Source organism: Punica granatum, chromosome 5, assembly GCF_007655135.1.
Source record: "Punica granatum isolate Tunisia-2019 chromosome 5, ASM765513v2, whole genome shotgun sequence".
NCBI classification, from domain to species: domain Eukaryota; kingdom Viridiplantae; phylum Streptophyta; class Magnoliopsida; order Myrtales; family Lythraceae; genus Punica; species Punica granatum.
In genome coordinates, this window is record NC_045131.1 from 23976714 (window position 1) to 23999097 (window position 22384).

At 39.1% G+C, this 22384-nt stretch overlaps 1 protein-coding gene across 1 annotated transcript; it reads left to right on the plus strand.

The window, feature by feature from the left end:
• The first annotated feature begins 3892 nt into the window (after positions 1–3892).
• Positions 3893–18423, plus strand: LOC116209081 (disease resistance protein RPP4-like). The gene is given in 6 exon segments (XM_031542640.1): positions 3893–4643; positions 4770–5865; positions 10487–10777; positions 10870–14539; positions 17550–17560; positions 18076–18423. Coding segments are annotated over 6 exon segments (6009 nt in total). The 5' UTR covers positions 3893–4050.
• The last annotated feature ends 3961 nt before the right edge of the window (positions 18424–22384 follow it).

Sequence of the window (22384 nt, forward strand, 5' to 3'; positions counted from 1 at the left end):
CCCATTCCGTTCACTTTCGGTGTTTCTATCTTCGTATCGTAGATTCGGTGGTGAACCTTTTTATTTCAGTTGAAAAAGACGAAGAACCGGATTAATCATGTACTTGACTTAAATAAACATTAGATAATGGATAGTGGAATATTAGATTCCAATCTAGAGTCAAAACACGAGTTTGGCTAATTCAGTGAAACCGCAGTGACACTTAACTGAATAAGAGTCATAAGAACAAACACACACATGTAATCGGCTTAGAACCTTATCCTAGCCCGCCCTCTATGTTTGCCTAGGTTAGATGCATTGTTTGCCAATCAACCACGGGTAATAACTGATTAAATCACGTACATTCGACTTAATACACCACTTGTCTGTATTCACCGACAATTGTCAGTTGCTTTCTGTATCGTGTCAGTTACATCAGTTTTCTTCCGTTTTATTCTTGCTTTTGATGATTTATTGCGGTTCGGGCCCGAACCCATAAGTCACGTGTTGCATGGGGTCCAATGCCCCAAATCACCGAACACGAGGTCCAACGCCTCTTAACTCACCGAGCGCGTGCAACCCGAGTGCGGAATGGGATCTAGCCTCGATTCACCGTCACACTCCGAATACGGCCTATGTGGAAGGCGGATTTGGATTGAGCGCGTGAAACGTGTTTAGATATCACCCGGGAGCTCGATCGATCCAACGGTTACAGTGGAAACAAGTCGTTTTTCTGCAAACCGACGGTTCGATCGGACCCGACCCCCGGCTCTTTGAGCCCGCGTTGCCTTAATTTATTTATCGGTTATTCAAAATACACGGTGAGCAGGAGCGGAATAGTGGCCCAATGCAAACCGATCGGGATCCATTTACTTATTCGGTTATACTTTGTAATTGTTCGAGAGAACATTGTGAGGATTCTATTTGTATGTTCATTCATCTCCTTGTAAGGATCCCCGATCGGTGAGCGAGAGGTCCGAGTGCTGGATCGGTTAAGTTGGTCTATCGCCACCAAAGGGTGAGTAAGCTTGGATACTCGTGGTTTCGGTTCACGCAGGGAATCAACCATCACGGTTCGATGAACTGTAACGCTAAGATAGTGAACCGACTCCTCGATGCACAAGCCTACTCATCTTTCGGACTCTTGGTCCAACTTGATCAATTCATCGAATTTACGGTGTCCAAACGGGCGAGTCGAGCGCAACTCTAAATCACGCGGTAAATAAACAAAATGGCAAGCCTAGCAAACTAGAGTACCGAGAGGGCGTGCGGGATATAGGCCCGCACGTAATAGAACCCCCGAATTCGGAATTTTCGGTTCCGTACGACCATTGCCTTAGCATTTAGGTGTACCCCGTACCCCTAGACCCGGGTAACTTGTCGGCCCTCGACCCTCGGGTCGTAAAATGGCAAGTGGCGACTCCTTCTCACGTGCGTCCGTCGCGCGTCCCCGGGAAGGTGGACACTCCCAAGCCGCGTTTGCTTAGGCGCGCGCATGCGTGCCCCGACGAGATGAAATTCGGGTGCGCACACCTATGTGTAAAAACACACTATTGAGCTTCACACTTTTTATATAGGGTATAAATAGGTTTTCTCGAGGCTCAGTTTCTTAATCAATAAGTGCTTCTTTTAACTTAATGCATTCAACTAAGTCATTTTCTTGTGTTACATAAATAAGTTTAATTAAATTAAGTGCTTAAAAATTAATAAAAAATTAATTTAAGCATATCTTACAAAAAAAATAAACTGAGTCAAACTCTTTGAAAAAAAGGTAAATCATTCTGAAAATTTATGTACTTCACTTAGGAATTTTTATAATATACTTCGATATCTGTGTAATTTACTTCACTCGTTAGTACTTCTCTAGAAACTCAAATAACTTCATACCAATAATTTGATTGACATAACACTTTAAGATACTATATAAAAATGCGAGGTGTTATTGTTCTTTTTCAAAATAATATCAGAGTGTCATTGTTTCTTTTACGAAATAATAATACTAGAGGGTGTCGGTCGATGAAATTCTTACCGAATATCTAGTCTATGTTCCAAATTTTCTGAAATTGACTTCACAAAGGCGTGCATTAAGATAATTTGTCATATTTACTTTTCATACTTGATTTTTCTTCATCATTTTAGATAAACAAATCTTATTTATATTTCAAAACCAATTTAGATTGATAACCGATCATATTATAAAATACAATTCATATAGTTATGAGAATTATACACTAAATCGACCGAGTTATCAGTCCATGGGTTGGTAAGTTTTTCCAATCTTATTAGTTAAAAGGTGTCTACGAAACTAAAAATAAATAAATAAATTTATTGATTATAATTTTCTTTTTTTTCCAGGATCATGAAATTATTTAAAAACAAAAGATCAGTAAATCAATTTAAATAGATAGAAATGAACCAAATCTCGAAAAAAAAAATCAATAGACACGTGGTTAATTTGATTACCATTCCTCATTTATAATAACAAAATCCTTATTGATATCGATAAATAAAAAAGAACCCCCGTTGGCGGAGAAAGAAGAGGAAGGCACGTTGTCTTTTTTATTTTATTTTTAAATGCAGTCCTTTGATTTGGGGGAGAGTGAAAAATATTGACAAAAAATAAGGATATGCGAGAGAGAAAGTAAGTGGTTATTCCCTATCTAGTTTTATGTGTGTTAAGCTCTTTTTAACTTAGACCCTATCTTAAACTCTTTCCAAAATACCCTCAAAGATACTCCTGTGTTTAAATCAATTATATTAAGTTCAAATGAAAAATAATAACAACCATTATTGGCTAGATTAATCAATTTTCTAAAAATACTAAAATCTAGAAAAAAAAATTAATGGTTCGGCCAAGTTGGATGCAATTCTTAGAGTCAAACATAAATTAAAGTTAATCTTAATGGATCCTTGAGTTTTGTGGTTTTATTTTTCAAAATTTTTAATTATTTACCATTATTCTAGCGATTTTATATTAGTTATTTAGTATTTTCTAATTAAAACAATTTAATTGGGTGAACCGCAATTAAGTAAATTGGATTTAATAAGTCACTAAACGAACCACTTTTTGTTACTAAAAAAATTGAATAGAAGTAGAACCTATTTAAGAAGTTCGTTTTTTTTTTCAATTCAATTTGGTTGGATGGTTCAGTTTACGTTTTTGGCTTCTTTCCCCACTCATATCCCCATTCCAACCTCGGACAAACCCTCCGTCATGTGAACTACCCTTTTAGGCTTGTTTCCACATGGTAGCTCAATCTTACATTATTAACGATGTTCAAGCGTCGAAATTGAGGAGTGGAAATTGATAAGGCTAAGCCATGCTCAATCTCACCTTATTAACGATGCTCAATCTCATTATAACGGGTTTGAGCCCTCGCGTGCCCTAGGGTGATTTAGACCTCCACGAGGCTTGCATGACATAGGGTAGCTCATTCTAGGTCGACCCAGTCACAAAGCTTACAATAGGCTCGGGGGACCTTGGGGCTAGGTCATTCGAAGCGCACTAAGCCCCAGGCTTGCTCATAGTCTCCGACTCCAATGAAGGCGAAATGAAATCATTAACCTCGCATATCGAGACCGGTTGAGAATGGTTGGTTGGGCCATCCGAGGTGGAGGTCTAATGGCAGCGATAACAGTTCCGATCGTGAATCAACAATAGTTTTTTTTTTTTAAAATTGATACCCATATAATTAATTCAAAATAAGACATAAGATAATTTTTGGGGTTGTTTTTAAAAGAGTTTAGAAATCAAGGATTGAATTTAAAAGAAATTCTGTACATATAAGTCAAGATAGGGAATTATTTTCAAAACTAAATTAGTTTGAGAATTAATTTTTAAAATAAGACTATTTTGGGGTACCGATTTCGGCATATATAGCGCATCTCATAGATAAATCATTGAACGCGAGTACACCTTACTGCAGTTGGTCTTTGTGGCCGACAAAGTCATTAGGATTTGCTATTAAAAAAAATCTTGGGTTTATGCTTTGTGGAATAAAGTCTCCTCCGCACACTCATCAGATCAGATCTGACTGCAGATCTTTGGACTTGAGATCTCAGACTACTGCAATGGCCGCTTCCGATGCCGCCGCCAAGAGAAGAAGTCTAAACGAGGGTTTGGCAGATCCAAAGCTGCAGCAATCATCAACGGGCATCAGCTCCAGCAGCAGCGGAAGCAGACCCTCACCCTCCTACGGTCGTGGTTACGAAGTCTTCCTGAGCTTCCGCGGGGCTGATACCCGGGATGGCTTCACTGATTTCCTCTACACTAGCCTGAGAGATGCCGGGGTCGATGTTTTCAGGGACAATGAAGAGCTCCATGTTGGGGAAGAGATCGGTCCCCAGCTCCTCGACAGGATTGAGCGGTCCAAGATCTCTATCCCCATTTTCTCCAAGAACTACGCCTCCAGTAAATGGTGCCTCCGGGAGTTTGCTTGTATGATGGAATGCAGGAAGAGGATGAAGCAGACTGTGCTTCCCATTTTCTACGATGTCACGCCGAATGAGGTTCAGCACCCCGAGAAGGGGATTTATGCCGAGGCCTTTTCTAAGCACGTGGAAGATTCAAAGCGCGACCCGAGGATCGATGTTCGAAAGTGGAGGGAAGCTCTTGAGGAGGTTGGAACATTGAAGGGCTGGGATTTACAGAATGAGACGAACGGGTAACCCCTTTGTGCACTCTTACACTCTTCACGATTCCTAATTCTTATCTGCTTACCACAATATGACTTGAAAAAAATAACATACATATATAAATGTATATATATGACTTGGATGTTGCTTCGCAGACATCAAGGACAATTGATAAAGCTAGTTGTCGGAAGGTTACTGAGTGATTTGAAGAAAGGCCATCTTATTTTGACCGAAAAATTTGTCAGAGTCGATGATAAGAAAAGAGCGGTCATGAGGTTGCTTGAGGTGGGGAACGAAGACGTGAGAACTATTGGGGTCTTTGGTATGGGCGGCATTGGTAAGACAACACTTGCCAAGGTCATCTATAATGAAATTATGGACTACTTCGACAGTTGCAGCTTCCTCAAAGATATCCGTGCAACAGTATTGCATTTGGGTGGCCTTAAGTGCCTGCAGAATCAGCTAGCTGCAGATCTCTCTAGATGTAAAGACCAAGACTTCACTACGACTGATGAAGGAATGGATGAGCTGCAACGCAGGTTTCGGGAGAAGAAAGTTCTCGTTGTTCTCGATGATGTCGATGACAGTAACCAACTCAAGGAACTGGCCTCAGTTGCTTGGTTTGGTCCAGGAAGCAGAGTCATCGTTACAACCAGAAATAAGAATGCTCTAGGTTTGACTCCGGAAGAATTGCAATATGAAGTCGAGGAAATGAATCCTGTCTGGTCAATGGAACTCTTCTGCAAGCATGCTTTCAGGAGTGACTCTCCAACGGTTGAATTAAGGGCTCTGTCTGATGCTATTGTGAATACAACCGGAGGGCTTCCTTTAGCGCTTGAGGTTATAGGGTCTTACCTTTGTGGAAAAGGGAAGGTCATATGGAAAGAGACGTTAAAGAAGTTGAAAGAAAAACCTCATATGAAAGTCCAAGAAAAGCTGAGGATCAGCTATGACTCGTTAGAACTTGAACAACAAAAAATATTTTTAGACATTGCATGCCATTTTATTGGAAAAGATAGACGAGTGGCGATTCACATGTGGGAAGATTGTAAGTTTTATCCAGAAAGTGGACTTGATGAACTCATTCTGCGGTCTCTTATTAAGATCGGGGGGGACAACACATTCTGGATGCACGATCAACTAAGAGACCTTGGCAGAGCAATAGTTCAACAAGAGGATGAGAAAGAACCAGGGAATCGAAGTAGGTTGTGGAACAACGAAGAAGCATTAAGTGTACTGCAGGAAAAAAAGGTAAGCATACAAGTCTGCAGGTATTAATTCACCTTTTAATATATCATTTGTTGATTTACTGAAAAAAAAAATCATCTATTGCTTGTTTCAGAGAAATATTTTGAAAAATACGAGAATTATTGCCATGATTTTTTTTAAAAAAAAATTTCCCAGTTTGCACTCAGGTATTTGGAAGTCAAATGGACCCTATTATTTATTACGAAGAAGTTGACCTAGAAAGAGATAAATAGGAAAAGAGAAAATATAGAGTCACGGGAAATCCCATTGATGAAACTCGAATACAGAATAACTTGGTCTGAGGTTAAGGACGATGCCAGAATCAAACACCCTTTCTCATTCGGCAAGTTTTTCATACTAAACTTTCTATAATGTGAAAATTTTTTCTAACTTATTTAACTTCTTTGTGTAGTAATTAATTAGAGTACTCTTGCATGTCTGCGTCTAGAGCCATCAAGATATCCTCCAATTGTTGCTCTTTAATGTCTGATGGGCAATTGACATATGCCATTTTGCTTTTCATTTTTCCTTCTGCGACAAGGAGGGCTTGGTTAAAAAAAAAAATTAGAAAGCTAAATAGAGGGCAAGGGTAATTTAACTTGCTAAAATCAAACTTGAGACCAACTTCTAAGCAAAGTTGTATCACTGCATCAAACCTCTTAACCTATAGCTAGCCTGAGCCCTAGGCTAAGGGCTCCGAGCCTCCGGGCAAGCATCACCATTCTCAGCCTAGTGCTCACGCATGTCAGTTGAGGCTTGAAGCACTAGCCTAGAGCTTTCTTGGTGAGCTTAGGGGATACTAGAGTTGTGTCGCCCTTCCCGTGGTTGGAGTTTGATTTTTTTTTCAATGTATAGTCTCGAAAATTGATATTACTTTATTTAAACTTATATAGTTTCAAAAATTGATATTACTTTTATTTAAACCTATGGACATTTGTAACTTTTAATAACAACAGTTAACCATATCCTATTCCCGGTCTATTCAATCACCAAACAAGCAACAAAAACTCTATAAAAAGTTTCCAAGTTCGATTTTAGTCAATAAAACTCCCCATACTCCTTTATTTACCTTCCTCCGTACTGCGTCTCCCTTACAATAGGATAAAAAAGAACTTCAATCTTAAGCCCCGCCATGCTCAATCATGTTCCCCTTAATTCCCATCCAATGAACGAAATTCCTCGTCAGGATTTATTTATTTATTTACTTTTGGATAAGTGATCATCTTTATTAAGTACAAAATGTCTCAAGAAGATACTTATCCAAAAGGATAAGTGATGGCCTCGTTAGGATTTATTGCTTTGAATTTTTGGATAATACTGATTTGGTCCGTAAAATTTGGTACTTTTTCAGTTTAATTCCCATGTCTTTTGTACTGAATAAGGAAAACACGTAGCGAAAAATGTTCAAGTAAGGCCTTTTTATATTTTACTAGAAAAAGAAGCCCGTGCACTGCCACAGAGTAATTTTACAGAAAAAAATATTTATATTATAAAATTCTGATTATATAATTTTTAAGTTTATATATCTTCTTATTTATAATATAATATTCACTAATATTTCTCAATATCTTTTAATAATTATGAGAACTATCTCATATTGTTAATTTGAAGACAAAATAGCGTTGAATTAATTAAATATTTTTCTTCTAAAAATAGGTAAATATTATAACAAAAGAGCGTTAGCAAGATGCAAAATTAAGAAAATAAAAACTTATGGAGCAGTTATGTTAGATTTTACAGTGCTTGGATAAAATTGAGAATTTGTTTAACAAAATTTTGCAGTCTTTTATCCTCTTAAATGTTAACATTTATTTGAATATCTTGAATTCAATTTATTGAAGACAAATCATTTTCATTTTAGAGAGCTACAATTATTTTTTTTAGTTTAAAAAATTCATAATCTCTTGTTCCATTTCTCTTGATAATTATTAGTATAAGAATCAAATAAAAAATAATTTGATAAAAAAAGAAAATGAAGGCCAAGTTTATGAACAAAAACTTAATTCCTTGAATTTTAACTAATGCTTGAGTGCCAAGTTTAAAAGAAGAGAGAAGGAGGTTTTAAAATATTTTTCTAAGCATTGCCCTTTTAAGTGACACATGACTAAATGAGAGTTTCCTATTAAAACGCTCATTTAGATAATATATACATATATATACATATATATACATATTAAATTTCTTTCATTTCAGTAATCAATATCAATATATAATAATAATAATAATAATAATAATAATAATAAACCCTCGAAGCGATATATTACGCCGCCACCTCCAAAATTAAAATCGCCTTCTCTCATGTTGCCACATCATCGGAATTCTAAGCCCTCTAATATCACCGTATCAACATCTTATATTTTTTTTTATAATTTTTTATAATTTTTGACGATATAATTTCAAAATATATAGTTTCCTATTAAAATAGAATTTTCTACTACTACCATATGCGATATTTTTTTTTGCGTGATAGTTTAAATATAACAGTCATCTATTTGATGAAAGAGTAATTTGATAAATAAATCTCATATATATAGGTTGGATGTGCTGTATATGTTAATAATATCTAGTTGATAAATATTCACATACGTAAATTCATTTATGAATATATGAATATATATAGTTGAGAGATGTTTACGTAATTATGTAATTTTTACTTCATTAGGTCAATCTTATTAAATAGGAATATATGTAGTCGAGGGATGTTTATGTAAGTATATATCGTCTACTGAATTATGTCAATAGCTAAAAGATTAATATGCATCTAACAAAAAAAAATTTAATGGTATCATATACACGGGGTAATAGAACTAAATTTAAACAAAATTAGTCAACTTAATTACCTAATTGATATTGAACTCTTTATATATAATTTGTTTTCTTCCATAAAAATATATACGAGGTTAAATGAGGTAAAAGATGAAGCTAAGTGAATATATTAAAAACACGAAAAAAAAAACATTTAAATGAGCCATATTCTCTAGGCCATGAATTTATAGCATTTTTCTCCACCAAAATAGCTAAAAGATTTATTTATCAATTCCCTTGCAATGCACATGTATTCATCTAGTTAAAAATCGTTAAAAAAAGTGTGGCAGAATTTTTGTTGGGGTGGGTGGGGTTGGTTTTGGTGGTTGGGGGTGGCCAGCAGCGAGCCACCGTCGCTCTCTCTCTCTCTTCCGATTCCCTTCTGTTATCGGCGGAGGCCCCCTGTTCTCTGCCTCTCTCTCTCCTTGAAAAGAGACGAACATGAGAAGATATATACAGGGAGCTGGTTGAATTAATTCTGGTCGTTCTCTAGCTTCCATAGAATAGTTGATCGAGGAGTTAACTACTGGGAAAATGATTTTGGTCTCTTTTTTTTTTTGGAATAAGACAAAAATTCCCATTGTGGGTTGGGCCGGAAAAAATCGCACCTTATTATTTTATTTGGGACAATTAGTCCCCCTGTGGTTTGCTCCGTTAGACATAGGGGTTACGGCGTTAATTTTTTTTTTCCATTTTCAATCTTCAATCTTTAGCCTTTTAATCATTTTGATCCTAAATCTTTTTCTTTTATCATTCACATCCTGAACTTTTCATCTTGTTTCATTTTAGTCCTATAACGAAAAATTGAAAGGGGAAGGGGTTGAGGCCGCCAATCTGCGACCTCGAACCCTCCACCGAGGGTGCCGGTTGGCAGCCCCGTCCCCAAATTGACCGGGGACCTCGAGTTAGAGTCCTCGGTCAATTCAGGGTCGGGGCCTCCAATTGGCTATCTCGACCCCTCCACTGAGGGCGCCGGCGTCCTCTGTGGGTGTCGGCGACCTTAGTGGAGGGCTCAGGGTCGCCGATTTGTGGCTCCAACCTCGAATCGACCAGGGACCTCGAGTCGGAGTCCCCGGTTGATTCGGGGTCGGGGCCGCCAATCGACGACCCCGACCCCTCCACCGAGGTCGTCAGCGTCCTCTGTGGGTGCCGGCGCTCTTGGTGGAGGGTTCGGGGCCGCCAATCCCCGACCCCCTCCCCCTTCGATTTTTCGTTATAGGACTAAAATGAAACAAAATGAAAAGTTGAGGATATGAATGATAAAAGAAAAAGATTTATGATCAAAATGATTAAAAGACTAAAGATTGGGGATTGAAAATGGAAAAAAAAATTAACGCCGTAACCCCTCATGTCTAACGGAGCAAACCATAGGGGGGCTAATTGTTCCAAACAAAATAACAAGGGGCGATTTGTCCCGATCCCAAACCACAATGGGGATTTTTGTCTTTTTTCCTTTTTTTTAAAGTAGCTAATAAAATAGACTGCCACCATATATCGTGTCTCCACCGGCACAAAGTTTGTAGCAGTTGGACTGTGGAATCAGATGGGGAAATTATTTTTAATTGGATGATTAAAGGATTGTGGGTTTATGGGGACAAGGTTTTAATTTAGGAGTTGGGGGACGGGCAATGAAATCAAATAAGATGGAATGAGGATGAGGGATTGGTGGGTCGGCAGCAGCACTACTTTTTTGGCGTACGCTTGCTGTTGTGAAAATTTACAGAAAATACTTTAATAGTAACATGACGACAGTTTATAATTAATTTTGTTAGGTCTACATGTTAAAGCTTTAATTGTAATATTATCTTCTATGTCGCAGGGTTCACCATGTATTGAAGCCATTTGTCTAAAGTTTCCACATTTGGAGGTTGAACATAGGCGTCTTACTGACCAAAACTTTAGAAACATGTCCGCTTTGAGGTTCCTTGAAATAGATGGTGCTGCCCTTGATGGGGATTTCCGGAACCTGTTTACAAAGTTGAGATACCTTTGTTGGCGATATGGGGGGCAAGCGTGTGAGCCAACCAACTTAGATTTAAAAAGCCTGGTTGTTCTTGATCTATCAGGCAGCTTGGTCACGCATGATTGGAGATGCTGGAGCCTCATGCAGGTAATGATAAATGAACGTAGAATTTGATATGTTTTATCATTTAGAAATACAAGAAAGATAAGATAGTTATAACTTTACACTTTTTTCTACAGACTGCATCGAAGCTTAAAGTTCTTATTTTGGAGGAATGTCACCTATTAACATCAACCCCAGACTTCTCATTGTTTCCAAAGCTGCCTAATCTATCAAACTTAAAAGCATTGAGAGAGATGAATGCAGGAGGATGTCAAAAGCTGCGAGAACTTGAAGGACTTGGTGGGTTGGTAGATTTGGAAGAGTTGTCTATTAGAGGATGTACTAAAATTGAAAAGCTGCCTAATCTATCAAACTTAAAAGCATTGAGAGAGCTGAATGCAGGAGGATGTCAAAAGCTGCGAGAACTTGAAGGACTTGGTGGGTTGGTAGCTTTGGAAGAGTTGTCTATTGGAGGATGTACTAAAATTGAAAAGCTGCCTAATCTGTCAAACTTAAAAGCATTGAGAGAGATGTATGCAGGAGGATGTCAAAAGCTGCGAGAACTTGAAGGACTTGGTGGGTTGGTAGCCTTGGAAGTGTTGTCTATTGAAGGATGTACTGAAATTGAAAAGCTGCCTAATCTATCAAGCTTAAAAGCATTGAGAGAGATGTATGCAGGAGGATGTCAAAAACTGCGAGAACTTGAAGGACTTGGTGGGTTGGTAGCTTTGGAAAAGTTGAATATTGAAGGATGTATTGAAATTGAAACGCTATCTAATCTAACAAGCTTAAAAGCATTTAGAGAGATGTATGCAGGAGGATGTCAAAAGCTGCGAGAACTTGAAGGACTTGGTGGGTTGGTAGCTTTGGAAAAGTTGAATGTTGAAGGATGTACTGAAATTGAAAAGCTGCCTAATCTATCAGACTTAAAAGCATTGAGAGAGATGTATGCAGGAGGATGTCAAAAGCTGCGAGAACTTGAAGGACTTGGTGGGTTGGTAGCTTTGGAAAAGTTGAATATTGAAGGATGTGCTGAAATTAAAAAGCTGCCTAATCTATCAGACTTAAAAGCATTGAGAGAGATGTATGCAGGAGGATGTCAAAAGCTGCGAGAACTTGAAGGACTTGGTGGGTTGGTAGCTTTGGAAAAGTTGAATATTGAAGGATGTGCTGAAATTAAAAAGCTGCCTAATCTATCAGACTTAAAAGCATTGAGAGAGATGTATGCAGGAGGATGTCAAAAGCTGCGAGAACTTGAAGGACTTGGTGGGTTGGTAGCTTTGGAAAAGTTGAATATTGAAGGATGTATTGAAATTGAAACGCTGCCTAATCTAACAAACTTAAAAGCATTTAGAGAGATGTATGCAGGAGGATGTCAAAAGCTGCGAGAACTTGAAGGACTTGGTGGGTTGGTAGCTTTGGAAAAGTTGAATGTTGAAGGATGTACTGAAATTAAAAAACTGCCTAATCTATCAGACTTAAAAGCATTGAGAGAGATGTATGCAGGAGGATGTCAAAAGCTGCGAGAACTTGAAGGACTTGGTGGGTTGGTAGCTTTGGAAAAGTTGAATATTGAAGGATGTACTGAAATTAAAAAGCTGCCTAATCTATCAGACCTAAAAGCATGGAGAGAGATGTATGCAGGAGGATGTCAAAAGCTGCGAGAACTTGAAGGACTTGGTGGGTTGGTAGCTTTGGAAAAGTTGAATATTGAAGGATGTATTGAAATTGAAACGCTGCCTAATCTAACAAACTTAAAAGCATGGAGAGAGATGTATGCAGGAGGATGTCAAAAGCTGCGAGAACTTGAAGGACTTGGTGGGTTGGTAGCTTTGGAAAAGTTGAATGTTGAAGGATGTACTGAAATTAAAAAGCTACCTAATCTATCAGACTTAAAAGCATTGAGAGAGATGTATGCAGGAGGATGTCAAAAGCTGCGAGAACTTGAAGGACTTGGTGGGTTGGTAGCTTTGGAAAAGTTGAATATTGAAGGATATACTGAAATTGAAAAGCTGCCTGATCTATCAAACTTAAAAGCTTTGAGAAAGATGAATGTAGGAGGATGTCAAAAGCTGCGAGAACTTGAAGGACTTAGTGGGTTGGTAGCTTTGGAAGAGTTGGATGTTGAAGGATGTACTGAAATTGAAAAGCTGCCTGATCTATCAAACTTAAAAGCTTTGAGAAAGATGAATGTAGGAGGATGTCAAAAGCTGCGAGAACTTGAAGGACTTAGTGGGTTGGTAGCTTTGGAAGAGTTGGATGTTGAAGGATGTACTGAAATTGAAAAGATGAATGCTCGAGGATGTCAAAAGCTGCGACAACTTGAAGGACTTGGGGGGTTGGTAGCTTTGGAAGAGTTGGATGTTGAAGAATGTATTGAAATTGAAAAGCTATCTAATCTATCAAACTTAAAAGCTTTGAGAAAGATAAATGCACGAGGATGTCAAAAGCTGCGAGAACTTGAAGGACTTGGTGGGTTGGTAGCTTTGGAAGAGTTGGATGTCGAAGGATGTACTGAAATTGAAAAGCTGTCTAATTTATCCAACTTGAAAGCTTTGAAAAAGATGAATGCACGAAGATGTGAAAAGCTGTGATAACTTGAAGGACTTGGTGGGTTGGTAGCTTTGGAAGAGTTGGATGTTGAAGGATGTACTGAAATTGAAAAGCTGTCTAATTTATCAAACTTGAAAGCTTTGAAAAAGATGAATGCACGAAGATGTCAAAGGCTGCGAGAACTTGAAGGACTTGGTGGGTTGGTATCTTTGGAAAAGTTGGATGTTGATGACTGCAAAAAGCTACAAGAACTTGAAGGGCTTGATGAGTTGGTAACATTGGAGGAGTTATCTATTCAAAGATGTAGAGAAATTGAGAAGCTTCCTAATTTATCAAAGTTAAAAGCATTGGCAAAGTTGTGTGTGAATGACTGTGAAAAGCTGCAAGGACTTGAAGGGGTTGATGGGTCGGTAGCATTAGAGGAGTTGTCTATTGAAGGATGTACTGAAATTGATAAACTGCCTAATCTATCAAACTTAAAAGCTTGGAGAAAGATGCATGCTGATAAATGCAAAAAACTGCAAGGACTTGAAGGGCTTGTTGAGTTGGTAACTTTGAAGGAGTTAGCTATTGAAAGATGTGGAGAAATTGAGAAGCTTCCTAATTTATCAAAGTTAAAAGCATTGAGAAAGTTGTGTGTGAATGACTGTGAAAAGCTACAAGGACTTGAAGGGCTTGATGGGGCGGTAGCATTAGGTGTATTGTATATTGATGGATGTGAGGAAATTGAAAGACTGCCTGATCTATCGAACTTGAAATTGTTGAGCAAGTTCTCTGCAGTTGGCTGCAAGAAGCTACAAGAGCTTGGAGGACTTGAAGAATTGGCAGCACTTATGGAGCTAGTGATAACTGGATGCATAGGAATCAAAGAACTCCCTAATCTGTCAAAACTAAAGCTTTTAAGTTTTCTGGATGTCTCCAAATGTGCTAATCTTGTAGAAATTGATGGACTTAATGGGTTGGAAAAATTGAAGGTCTTGAACTTCTCAGAATGTGAAGCTATCAAGAAGTTACCAAATCTACAGAGCTTGAAAAGTTTAGCATATTTGTCACTTGATGACTGCAAGAAGCTACAGGAACTTGAAGGAGTTGATGAGTTAAACAATTTGGTGCACCTAAGCATCGCAGGGTGCAAGGAAATTAAAAAGCTGCCTACCTTATCAAGACTGGACAAATTAGTTTATCTAAAGTGTAAGGGTTGTGAAAATTTGCCAGAGGCTTGGAGGACGGAGGCACTGGAACGGTTTAAAAAAGGTATGTAATGCTGGATTGCTTTTGTTGCTTTTAAGTTGGTATGAGGTAAACTTACTTCTGGTTGTTTGTTGCTTCAGACCCAGGATTCTTCATTGAAGATCTTGAATTCTAAAATATGTTCAAGAGTATAAATTCTTAAAAGGTAACGATTTGGTATTTTAATTTTCTTGAGATCCTTCTTTTTTTTTCCGTAAAAGGAATCTATCTTGTAAGTTGTAATTGTTTTGATCCCTTATTCTTCTTGGACAGGTTGAAAATTTTACTTGTAGGAAGTCCAAATCATGCGGCAGTGAGTAAGGTCTTCCTTGTGACTTATCATCCTAAATGTTTTGATTGTCAGACATTTTACTTGCAAGTATAGTTCCTGGACATAAGGCTGTTCACTAATAACTTGAGCTTATATTCGTTTATAAAGATGATTCTGAAGTAATTGGGAAGAGCAGAGCCGAGTTTTGTAGTCCTACAACTACCTGGAACTGCCGCAAATCACAAAAAACAACTTAAGAGTATTTGCAATTTGTGATGATGGTATGCACGATTATTTTTAACTGTTGTCGAAATATCAAAGCATCTTATTTGGTTGAGATATTGGACGCTAGCGAATTTGCCACTGGCTGTGCTGTTCGATTAATTAAAGCATATGCATTCCTTTTCCCATGGTCGAGTTCTCAATTTGCTGTTGTTATGCATCCAGGTACAAATTCATTTTGTGTTGCTGCTTATTTGGAGAACTGGATGAAGCGATGTGAAAATACATCAGAACCCTTTTATTTGAAGACCTGCACTGGTGGAGAGACATTGCAGGCTCAGAAGGGGGTTTAAGATAAACTAAGGCTCTATTTGTTCCTAAACATTAGAGATATCGTTGATCTATTTTGACAATGTACTTCATTGTACATACTACAACTTAACGTGAAAGTAAAACTTGCACATTAGCTTGCTCATGCATATTTGGACCCATATTAGCCGAAAATTCTCATGGTTTGGTTGTTTCCGAAATATTGGCTGATGGGGCTCTCAGACTTAATGGCTTTCTCGCAATGCTCATTGCTTCTGACTATGGAAGTACTCTCAGATTCTGAATGGAGCCACTAGCCAGGTTGAGTTCAGTCATGTCTGCTTTGCCGGCGACTTATTTGTATACACTGCTGAATCTATTGCAGATTCTGAGGGACTTCTATGTATCAAGCTTGAGATTCAATCTTGAGAGTATGGATATCTTCAGTATGGGTTAAGTTGAGGAATATATTGCTGATCTCCTCTCTTCTGCCGGTTTTCAAAGAGGCTTTCTTCAGTTAAATAATCAGCATGCCTCTTCATAAGGTGACTTCACTTTCTGCCAGAGATTGTGGGATGCTTAGTGATAGAACTACTGCTCGCATTAGTGGCTGGTCTATGAAGTACTTGTTCTATGCTGGTATAGTTAAATAAATCAATTTAGTAACCAATTAATCTAGCCAACTACTGATGCTCTTGTTTATCTCGATAAGAATTTTCTGAAGTTTGTGCATCAAAAGCACGGATCCTTTCTCATGAATGGACTGGATGTAACTCTCTGAGTAGCAAAACTAAGCTGGACAATTCTATGTTTGCTTAAGGGCCGGGTCGGGTGTCATAGAGCAGGAATTACAAATGTATCTCGAGAAACTTTGTCTAGTTTGGGATCATTATGGGTGGTGTGGGCTCAGATATACATAGTCGTACTATAAAATATTTACTGGACTTATAAGCTATTGGGCCCATCTTTAACCTAAAAGCTCGAGTTTGTAGATTGTGGTACCCAATCTCTTATAAATCCTGAGATTTTTTACTCTCAATACCTGCTTTCACATGGCAACGTGTGGCTTTGACATTCACCTACATGTGCCAAATAGACTAGAACAATCCGCCCTCAAGAACTAACTATGAGCCGGGATTGAACTTCTGTGCTCGGAAGGATGGGGGACGACAATTGACAATGAGATCATGCTTGGGACGAACTAAGATGAGACGAGTTTCTCTATGCGCTCAAATTTCGGAGAGACCACGAGTTCCATACTCAAACAAAACATGAGTGCACTTTGGTTGTCCATCAACAAAAAGACATTTCAAATGACGTGATGTTGTTGGAGGAAATTGGGGAGTGTGAGAGGACAAAATGTCACACATCGGTTGAAAGGAAAAAATGGAAAAAGTTTATAAAAGACAAAAGGCTCAGTAACTCATTGATTTAAGTTTTTGGGTTGTATATGAGCTCAAATCCAAATTACCCATTTTCTTTAAAAATTTATCTGGCTGGTATCAGAGTCCATGGTTACTATCCTAGGCATGTATGGCCACCTTCGTGCGGTGTAGTGCGCATATGCGCGGGGGTCTCTATACTTGTTGGTTCAAGTTTGTAAGCATAGCGTGCGCCTCGAGTAGGCACTCGTTGTGTTCGATGTCGGGACTTCGTAGTGAGGGCGGGTGTGTGTATACAAATGGTCCAGTCGAGTGGTTTAGGTCATGTGGAACGTATAAGACGACACGATACCACGTGAGGCCGGGATGTTGGAGAAAATTGGGGAGTGTGAGAGGACAAAATGTCACACACTGATTGAAAGGAAAAAATGAGAAAAGCTTATAAAAGACAAAGGCTCAGTAACTTATTGATTTAAGTTTTTGGATTGCATATAGGTTAAATTTCGAATTAGGTCTATTTTCTTTAAAAATTTATCTAACAGATGTGAACCCATACACATGGAGATTATGGTACCAAATCTCTTATAAACCCAATTACATTCTTTTTACTTCTTCCGTGTGGAATTTTTTACTCTCAACACATACCTCCTATGAGCTCTTGGGCATGGAGAAACCTCTTGCAGGTGAGAGCTTTAGCCGTACCTCCTATAAGCTTTGGAGTTCGCAAGGGTTAAGAAAAGTTTCTGTTTGTCAAGATAACTGGCTTGGCATGGGTATACGGTGCTAGGCGAGTAATTCAAATCTGCATGCTATTGGTATTATTGTGAAAGCTTACTAAGGCTACTTTCAGAGCTGGAACAGGTTTGTTACCTCAGATTATTGTTCCCCTATGGCCTTATGACAAAATGATTTGGTTTTCCAGCCCAAATGGGAGAATTACTCTTTGGCAGTGTTTTCTGTCAGAGTGGAGGAGAATACAGACAATCTGTTTTTACTAATTTGAAGCTGTTCTTGCAAAGCTAATTCTTTAAGTCGATCAGCATCAGAAGACTTTCATTAATCACAGAGAACATAGATGGTCCATCAACTACATCCCCAAGCTCTTGAATGAGTACAATATGATACAGCTTCTATTCACGATCATTATTTATACACATGCATCTTTTGGCTTTCATACACTTGTGTGAAATCTACAGTAAAAAACCCGGTTAGTCAATGATGAATGCTAAGCTCCACGACCCCATGCCAGAAACCACCAACACGATACCAACAGTGAGCAGTAATGAAGATCGTTCTTTCTCCTCCAACTGAAAAGTATTTTCTGCTATTGGCTACTTCTCCCTTTCAGCGTGTTTCTGGAGTATTTCGTCCATTAGAGACTTGAATTTCTCGATGAGTTCCATAATCTTTGCCTTCATGATGTCCAAAACCCACAACAAATAGTCAGAGACTCGGTCGAGTCTGGTTTTGCCGATACTTCCTTGAAGATCCTGGGCCTCCCATTTTCTGCTGTACAAACTAAAATTTTTAGCGTGAGACTAAAGGAGGGCTATGAGCTAATAAAAATGGATGAAAATTTAAGAATTGCATTTGTCAGCAATCTTCATCGCGTTAGATCGAATTTCATAACTGCCTCGATCTGGAAAAAGATTTTCAATCAAGCTGTTCTCAAGCAGTTTGCAAGGCTTCTTCCCCAATCTGCAACTACTGTTCAATCATCATGAATTCTGGTAAGCAGATTTATAGTTCAAATTAAGACAGACCTGCAGAGAGCGACTCCTGGAGCTGGCAGACCGTCTCATTTTTCAGAATGGCTTCCCAAAAGGCTCTACGGAGTATAGAAAGATTACCAATCTTTGCATGGGAAACCAGTTTCTCAGCAAATGCTTGTAACCCGTAAGGAATGGTAAATGCGAAATCTGACGACATTATCAAGAATTCACAATTTTGGCAGAGTTCAGACATTAAAAAAAAGCAGAACCAGGCCTTGTTTGTAAGTTTGGGTTTCCGCAGTTCACCTCAGTCGATGGGTCAGTCTGTAAGAGACGAGACGCATGAGTGACCCTCCCAAGTTGATAAGTACCATAATGACAATGAACGTAGATGTACATTAGTTACATCCTTCAGTACTTCAATGAGTAAAATATGATACAGCTTCCATTATTGAACATTATTTATACACATTCACCGTTTTGCTTTCATACATTCGTGTGAAATATACAGTGAAAATCCTGGTTAACTAATGAAGATGACTGCTAAGCTCCACGAACCCGTGCCAAAACCACCATCAAGAGGATAACGACGGTTAACAGAAGCAAGGACCGAACGTTTTCCTCCAATTGAGCTGCAGTTTCTGCTGTTGGCTGCTTCCCACTGCCAGAGTGTTGCTTGAATATTTCGTCCATAAGAGACTTGAATTTCTCTATGAGTTCCATAATCTTTTCCTTCACGATGTTCAAAAACCACCATAAATTGTCCTAACCCGAGTCTGGCTGTGACGATGCTTCCTTGGAGATCCTGGACCTTCCATTTTCTGCTGTACATACTATAATATTGAGTATGAGACCAAAGTAGGGCAATGAGAGCCAATGGAAAGGAATGCCAACTCAAGAATTGCATTTTCCCCAAATCTATTATCCATTTATATCAATCTAGCAGCTTAGATCGAGTTTCATTATAGCCCTGACGCTGAAAATACATTCAAATAACCGTTCTCAAGCAGCAGCAAGGGCTTCTTCCCTGATCTGCAATTGTTCACTCACCATTTACTTTGGTAAGCAGGTTTTAAAATTCATATTAAAACTGACCTGCAGATAACGACTGTTAGAAGGAATGAGGACCGGACGTTTCCTCCAACTGAGCTGCAGTTTCTGATGTTGGCTGCTTCACGCTGCCAGAGTGCTGCTTGAATATTTCGTCCACGACGGACTGGAATTTCTCGATGAGTTCCATAATGTTTTCCTTCATGATGTCCAATAACGACCACAAATAGTCCGATCTTGAGTCTGGTTCTGCCAATATTTCCTCGGAGACCTTGGGCCTATCATTTTCGGCTGTACAAACTAACGTTTTCAGTGAGGCTACAAAGGAGGGAAACGAGAGCTTATAAAAAGGAATGCAAACTTAAGAATAGCTTTTTCTCAAATCTATTATCAATTTCTATCAATTTAGCACTAATCATCTTCCTCACTTTGGATCAAATTTCATAATAGCCCCAGCGTCGAGAATATATTAAATCAAACTATTCTCAAGCATGAGAAACGCGAAAGGCTTCTCCTGTGATCTGCAACTACTGTTCACTCATCATGAAGTCCGATAAACGGATTTATAGTCTGCAGAGAGCAGCTCCTGGAGCTTTCGGACTGACTCATTGTTCAGAATAGCTTCCCAAAGAGCTCTATCGGAGGATAAATAGATTACGAATCTCTGCATGGGAAACCAGCTTCTCAGTGAACGCCCAGTAGTCAATAAGGAATTCTAAATGCAAAATCTAACGGTATCAACAATTCAGATTGGCAAAATCCAGTAATTAGAAAAGAGGCCCGACCATATAATTAACAGCAGAGTCCGGCCTCATTAGTAAATTCGGCTACCACAGTTAACCTTAACAGATGGGTCGGTCTGCAGCAGATAGAACGCATGAGTGATCTGCTAAAAAATAGGTCTATCTGGTTCCTAACTCCCAAACCAATAGCTTTCGGGCATGGAGAAGCAGGGTGTTTACCGTCCGAGCAAAGAGGAGAATAGAGATAATCTGTTTTCATGTTCTGTCACTAAATTGGTACATAAAGCTATTATTGCAAAGCTGACTCTTTGAGTCGATAAGTACCGTAATCACACATAACATAGATGGACATTAGCTACATCCCTCAGTACTTGAATGGGTACAATATGATGCAGCTTCCATTCTTGAACTTTATTTATGCACATGCACCATTTTGCTTTCACACATTTGTGTGAAATGTACAGTAAAATACCCCGTTTTTAATCAATGATGAATGCTAAGCTCCGCGAACCCGTGCCAGAACCACCATCAACAGGATAACAACCGTTAGCAGTAATGAAGATCGGACTTTTTCCTCCAACTGAGCTGTATCTTCAGCTGTTGGCTGCTTTGCTCTGCCGTAGTGTTGCTTGAATATTTCGTCCATGAGAGACTTGAATTTCTCGATGAGTTCCATAATCTTTTCTTTCACGATGTCCAAAAACCACCACAAATTGTCCGAACCCGAGTCTGGCTCTGACGATGCTTCCTCGCTGATCCTGGGCCTTCTAATTTCTGCTGTACAAACTTATTCAGTATGAGACCAAAGAAGGGCAATGAGAGCTAATGAAAAGGAATGCCAACTCAAGAATTCATTTCCCGCTTATCTATTTATATCAATTTAGTAGCTTCGATCGAGTTTCATTATAGCCCTGATCTGCACAATTGTTCACTCAGCAAGGTTTTAAAATTCATATTAAGATTGACCTGTAGAGAGTGACTGCTGGAGCTTTCGCACCAACTCATTGTTCAGAATAGCTTCCCAAAGAGCTCTGTCAGAGGATAGAGAGACCACCAATCTCTACACGAAGAATCAGTTTCTCAGTGAATGCTTGTAAGAAAAGGTAAATGCAAAAAATCTATCCACAGTTATGGCAGACTTCAGACATTAGAAAAGAGGCCGGACATGTAAAACCCGAGCCTGGCCTGGTTTCTTCGTAAATTTGGGCACTATAATTCACCTTAATAGATGGGTCTGTTTGCAACAGATGGAGAGCATGAGTAACCCTCCCAAGTCCCGCGGAAAGGAGTAATCTCGGGTGACAACATCCTAGCAGCTGCACCCAATTTCTCTCCACCCGGATGAAGAAATTACGTGCAGAAAACTGTCTCCGAAAATAAACTATAGTCAGCACCGATCCGTGTATAAACTCAAACTTCATCACTTTTTCGTGTCAGCTGATAGCATATTATTCATTTTACACATCCGAACGTTGTAATCACCCACGAGATCAAATTTGCCCACCGCACTCTATATAAGAATCGTTTGTTCAACGATTGTATCACAGCGACAGCATCAGGAGTGCTAGTAATCTTGTTGGCATACGGACACTCTTTGTCTCTCACAATCATCTTCTTCACTATTCTACAACTCCAACTCCCTTATTCAAATCATTCAGCTTCCTTCACCGTGCTCTTCCCTTTGTCTCTTAAACCTTTGCTTTGCTAATGCAAATTAATCAACTGCATACAGCTTTGCTACAATTAACCCTAATCAAAACAGAAAATTGTATCAAGTGGGGAAACAGCAGAGTGGCTCACTCTTGCAGAGCAGCGATGGCACGCTCGATCTCGAGTTGCGAAGGCACGGGCCCGAAGACGGAAGAGATGAAAGAGCCGAAAGTGAAACCTCCTCCTCTTGCACCACCTCCAAGTGGTCCATTGTCAGGGTCTTGGCAGGAAGCTGAAGGGCGAGGTCCCAACGTCTGGGAGGAGGCAGAGTAGTTGGCCGAAGCGGGGAAGTTAGGAGGAAAAGGGTTCGAAGAATACGAGGAAGAAGGGGAGAAAAGGCCGCTCGAGGAAGATGGAGTCCCGGTCGGAGTCGTTGGAAGAACAGTGCCCCGCATGGCTCCTCCCCCCATTTCTATCCTCTTTGGTCCCTCGATACTCTTCACTCCATAAGAGTGAAATAATAGGAAATT